Source organism: Penaeus monodon, chromosome 1 (genome assembly GCF_015228065.2).
Source record: "Penaeus monodon isolate SGIC_2016 chromosome 1, NSTDA_Pmon_1, whole genome shotgun sequence".
Lineage (NCBI taxonomy): Eukaryota > Metazoa > Arthropoda > Malacostraca > Decapoda > Penaeidae > Penaeus > Penaeus monodon.
The window spans coordinates 26,406,565-26,412,695 of NC_051386.1; the positions used below are offsets into that span (position 1 = coordinate 26,406,565).

The window sequence follows — 6,131 nt, forward strand, 5'->3', positions numbered from 1 at the left end:
TCCTTTCCTTTTCCCCTTCTCCTCTCTCTCTCTCTTCCCCCCTCTCTCCTTTTCTCTCTCTCTCTCCTTTTCCTCTCTCTCCTCTCTCCTTTTTCTCTCTCTCTCCTTCATCTTTTTTCCTCTCCCTCTCTCTCTCCTTTTTTTTTTTTTCCTCCATCTCTCTCTCCCTTTTTCCCTCTCTCTCTCTCCTCTCTTTTTCTTTCTCTTCTCTCTCTCCCCCCTCCCCCCCTCTCTCCATCTCTCCTCTCTCTCTCTCCCATCTCTCTCTCTCTCTCTCCCATCTCTCTCTCTCTCTCTCCCATCTCTCTCTCTCTCTCTCCCCATCTCTCTCTCTCTCTCTCCCATCTCTCCCCTCTCCCATCTCTCTCTCTTTTCCTCCCATCTCTCTCTCTCTCCCATCTCTCTCTCTCTCACTTCCTGCACTCATGCAATTGGTCAACTTGGGTCATTCTGATTAATCAATGTGGATCATTCTGACTGGTCAATGACTGCGACATCACAGGCAGGAAGTGCTTAAATAGGGGGGTAGAGGGCATTTTTTTCCTTCTAGGCCCGACTTCATTTGCCATAGCTGTCCTGCTGCCACTATTGCAATTATGTCCCTCCAACTACAAACCCATCACTGCCACTTGCTTGTCAAGGTAAGAATAATGATGAATAATAATGTGGTCATTTGGTGTACTATACATACTTTTCTTCTTCATTTGAGATTTCAATTGCGCTTTTTCTTCCAAAGGTACTCAGCTGTCGTGAGGAATCTGGACTCCAAACATGATGACCCCAGACCATCAACCTCGGGAGAGGGCCCATGACAGTTGAAGAATGCCCTGGAGAGTCACCTATATCTTTTTGAGACCACATCTGGCCGGGAGAAGCGAGTGAGACTCTCAACTCCACAGCCACACCTGGATGTTCCACAAACCTGCCCAACATTGGAGACTCCAACTGGGACTTGGAGGATTTCATACTGGAGGAGATATTGAAGAGCAACATCAAGTGGGAGAGGATGGACATGTCAAACATCATCAACGTTCATTTTCCAAGGCCATGTTACAAGACAGTTTAGAAGTCTTGTAGTCCCACCTTCACTTCTCAGACGAGGACCCCTGGGCAGACACAGACCAACTTTGGAAGTTGAAGGTAGTGCTGGATATCAGCACATCCTTCAAGACTTCTACGTCCCGGGGGAGAAGATCCCGGTTGACAAATTGCTGTGGGCATACTGGGGACACCACTATGCAATTTAGTTCAACAAACAGGGCATGGTTCGGAATGAAGGTTTATCACCTGTGTGAGAGTGAAGGTGCTGGTGCTGGCTACACCACTGCCTTCAAGATCTACACAGGCCAGGACCACGATGACATGCCTGCCAGCATGGAGGCTATCACCAACCTTATGGACCATACCTGTCTATTCAAAAAGGTTACAAGCTGTACCTTGAAAACTGTTACATTTCACAGACACTCTTCTGCTACCTGCAGTCGAGGAAGACCAATGCCGGGGAAACATTTCGTCTGGACTGCAAGTTCATGCCAAAGGACATCAGGATGAGGGCCTGCAGTGACATCAATTTCCGGACTTCAGCAACAGGAATGTGGCCACGCTGTAGATGGATTGGAAGCAAGATAACATGCTTTCAACCATTCATGACCCTGACATGGTCAACCTGCCCTCAAACCGCCATGGTCAAGTCCAGAAGAAGCCGAAGGTCATCCTCAACTACAATGTGGGAATGAAGGGGGATCGACTTTCCAACCCTGATGGCTTTGTCTTACTCCATCTCCAGGAAGACCAACAAGTGGTATAAGAATATTTTTTACCACTGGTCATGGTGAACACCTTCATGTTGAGTGTTGGCTTACAGAATGGGTGGCCTTTGGAGGAGTCCAGCAGCAGCCTCCCAGCCACCATAATGCCCCACAGAAATGCCAGCAACACCAGCACCAGCAGGTACCCCAGGGCCATATCCTGGTGTTCAACCCAGGGCACAAATACCACCAAAGCCGCTACTGCTGTACCGGCCAAAATGCCAGAGAAGGAGATCCCTTACAGATGTGTTCGCTGTGACATCTCTGTGTGCAGCAGATTACTTCAATCTTAGGCATAGCAAGATCATCACAACCTCCGACAGCAGCAGCAGGCTACCTTAACCACTCCTAGTAGCAGCCACCTCCAGTAGTAGCAGCAGGCTACCTCAGTCACAGCAGCAGTAGCCGCCTCCAGTAGCAGCCACCTCCGGCAGCAGCAGCCGGCTGCCTCAGCTGCCTCATGTAACAGCCGCCTCTGGCAGCAGCAGCAGGCTGCCTCTGCTGCCTACAGCAGCAGCCACCTCCAGTAGTAAAATAGAAGTTGCATAAACAAAGAAAATAAAAATCTATGGCTTTTGTCACCCTGTTTCATAATCTGAATGCACCATTTTTGACAAGGCATAAAAGACATAATTGATGTCCACATGACATGACTTTTGAGAGTATGAACTCGGAATTACAAGATGAACATGAATATAGACAGTTAAGTAAAGTCACTGCATCCACACAGCTACAATGTTGGCCTTTTCAACAGTCCTGAAAATAACAGGATGTTTTTTTTTTCTCAAATTACTGTAAAATGCATGGTCAGACTGACTTGGAAATAAGTGTGCTGACTGAGCTAAACCCACCCACACCTGGCAGGCATCCCAGCAGAGCGCATTAGGCCTTGGCGAATCTGCCCAGACTGGGCTTACCCGCAAAAGATTCCAGTCCAAGCTCATATGGGTTAAGTATATTTAGTAATGCACTATGGTACTAAAAATTAGGGTGGGGTATGAAAAACAGTACTAAACTACCAAATAGATATGAATGTTCATTTGGAAAATATTTGCAAAAAATAATTGGTCAAGGCCCCTGAAACACACAGTAGAGGAATAATATGAAGTATGCACAACAAAATCAGTCTACTATCATCATGATACAGCATATCAAAGGACAAATATAGACTTTAGAAAATGGCATAAAAGCAAAAAATACTTAAGCAGAAAAAAAGATATTAATATTGCAAAGAGAAGGCAAGGAGTTTTGATACCATACATGGGTGTTCATGTGGCCTAGCCCTACAAGCCACACAAACGGCAGAGCCGCCACTCAAGGAAACCTGGATTTTGGTCCACATATGGGCAGCTGCTTAATGCTAGGGCTGAGAGCTACACGGGCCTATGTCTAAAAATGCCAATTTTGAGATAAGCCAAACTGGAAAATTTTGTTTCTATTTGTATTATAAAGGTTAATGTCATCAGTGCATTAGGGATACCACACAAGCATTGTTTCAAAATCCAACTCACTGATAATCATATATCCCAAACAAATGGCTGCAGTAGAAAAAATAGCAATGGAAAGTTTTTACTGTGCCAGAAATTTCTTAACATCACTCATTCCAGTGACTTCTGGCAACTGTCTAGCCTTCTGGCTGGGGGTTTACTGCTAATAGCAGCAAACTCCCACTCGACTAACTCTACTCCCCACTTGACTAACTTTGTTGAGCTGATTTTTCATGAGTATAAGACGTTACTATTCTATACTTTCCTTAGAGTCAATATGTCATTTTCAATATATAGGTAATAGATTTTACAGTAACGTAAAGGAAAAAAATCACGATATGAATGTATTACAGAATTACTGTCAAGGGAAGTTTATTAATTTACATTTTTAAGCCAAAAATGGTAGCAAAACATTACAAATCCAATTAGAAGGAATGGTTTAAATATTAACTGCAGTAATTGTCTTAATTTATTAATTAATTGGCACAAAATGCAACATTCATTTTGTAACCACTAAAGTAAAGAAAATGCATATATTTTTTAAAATGAAAAATAGTTATTTTTGTAATACAAATAATGTCTTTAAAAGGATTAGATTAATGCAACACTGTTTGATTAGTAATAGAAAAAAGAAAAATGTATAAATTATTATTTGTTGAATTTCAATTAACAGAGCAAACTTTCTAAGGCATTTTTCTTAACATTGACTTTTATGACATTGGCCCTTCTTGTTCTCGGCCCTAGAATGAACACGACTCATCCTACAGAAGTCAAGTAAATAATACCTGTGGAGCATTGTCTGCCATTGCCCGTAAGTGTCAGGGACAGGAAAGTTTTGGATAGTTGTTCTCACACGGCACTGCAGCTCCCTCCTCATCTCTCCAATGTCAAAAACAAAAGGTGCCTGTCCAAAGTTAGCATCTACAACTTCTCCCGGAGTTTGTAACCCAACCGTGGGATATAAATGTGGCTGAAAGAAAATGGAAAAATTATTCAGAAAAATTAATTCAACAATATTCAACAAAATCAGGAATATTAAACTATACATGCACGTATGTATACATACATCAACATTTTGATGTCTGTTTACACAGAGACAGACAGAGACAGACAGACAGACAGACGCACACGCATGCATGCACGCACACACATGCATGCACGCACGCGCATGCACATGCATGCACGCACGCACACACTCATGCATGCGCACACACACTCATGCATGCGCACACACACACTCACATGCATGCGCACACACACACTCACATGCATGCATGCGCGCGCGCGCACACTCACATGCATGCGCAGCGCGCGCGCACACACACACACACACACACACACACACACACACACACACACACACACACACACACACACACACACACACACACACACACACACACACACACACAAAAGGTAATTGATTTAAGTATACATGTAGAAATGAGGTTACTCAAAGATTTTATTAAGCAACAGTATACTATGATCAAACTATTAATCAAGAGTTTTTCACAAGTTTCTAATATAAACAAAGATTTCCCTTACTATTTTCAAGTAAAAAGTAAAATATCATACTTACAGGTAAATCTGTAAATGCTACACCCAGGTAATGACCATTTTTTGTGTAGAAACAGACATTATCAATGAGGTTGATACCACAGCCTATAACATCACCTGTAATGCAGATCATTTTTTAACAAAGCATGTGTAACTTCCTAAAACAACTAATTAAGAATTAGTAGTTCATCATATGTAATTAACTAAATAATCAACATCAAGTAATAACATTACCACTGTAATGCTACTTGGCTGCTCCTTTAGATATTTTGCTACACACACACTTTAATTATTTAACTTATTCACAGAAATATAGTCTTGGCTACCTATACTGCAACTTTTTAAATCTAAACATTATTTGACCATAAGTTCACTGAGATCAGCTGCATTAATCACTGACTATCAAATAATATACCTAGCTAAAAAATAACAGAAGCTATAACCCACTACAAAATCAACCTTTAGAAATTAAAGATTTTGAACAAGAAAATCCATGTAATGAAAAATGAAAAATGATGTAGAATAATTGCCTTACAAATTAAAAGAGCATCCTCCATACCTGTCGTAAATGTTGGTCCATAAGCATGACCAGTGCCAGAGGAACAAAAGGAGTGACCATCATCACCATGATATCCAAAGGAATTTTTGTCCCAACCAGGTAATCTATTCATGTTCACACCTTGTGCTGACAAACCAATACCCATGTATCTGTAATGTAAAGTTGAAATATCTAATACGAAATTTAGGAAGGGGTTTTTGCATTATTTTCATTAATAAATGAATGTGGAATGTTCCACCTGCGAGCCATGACTAGAAGAACGCTTGCTGACAGGACGATGCTATTTCCATACTCAGGAACCTATTCCTGTCTCCCATGACCAGTGGTACTAGTTGTATTACAGAAAATAACAAAATGCTACTTATTATCATAAATACACCGAGTCATGGACTACCTTGAGAGAGTCAGCAAGGAAAAAAGTCTATTACCATCTGGATAGAGCAAATCAACTGACAAATAGAGACACTAGAAAATGGCAAAAAGCTAAAACTGCTGATAGAGAAAGAGAAGATAACATTGCCAAGGGGAAATACATAGTGTTTGTGCGCGCCTGGCCTACAAGCAATACACCATCAGAGTGGTTGCTCACGTAAACCTAATGCCCGTATTTTGAGCCAAAGGGTAAAAATATATGTAAATTATTAATTCTACTGATATCCTACCTATTTTTCTTGTCTTACTCAAATCTACAGGAAATAATATATGAGGAATGTGATTTCT

At 41.4% G+C, this 6,131-nt stretch overlaps 1 protein-coding gene across 1 annotated transcript in view; it reads right to left on the minus strand.

Moving 5' to 3' along the window:
* Positions 1 to 4,080: 4,080 nt before the first annotated feature.
* Positions 4,081 to 6,131, minus strand: part of LOC119572263 (ran-binding protein 9-like) — a gene marked incomplete at both ends in the record, with an annotated part of 2,935 nt that continues 884 nt past the window's right edge. Inside the window, 3 exon segments of the mRNA XM_037919276.1 lie at positions 4,081 to 4,265; positions 4,875 to 4,969; positions 5,412 to 5,560. Of these exon segments, the coding sequence (XP_037775204.1) occupies positions 4,081 to 4,265; positions 4,875 to 4,969; positions 5,412 to 5,560 (429 nt within the window).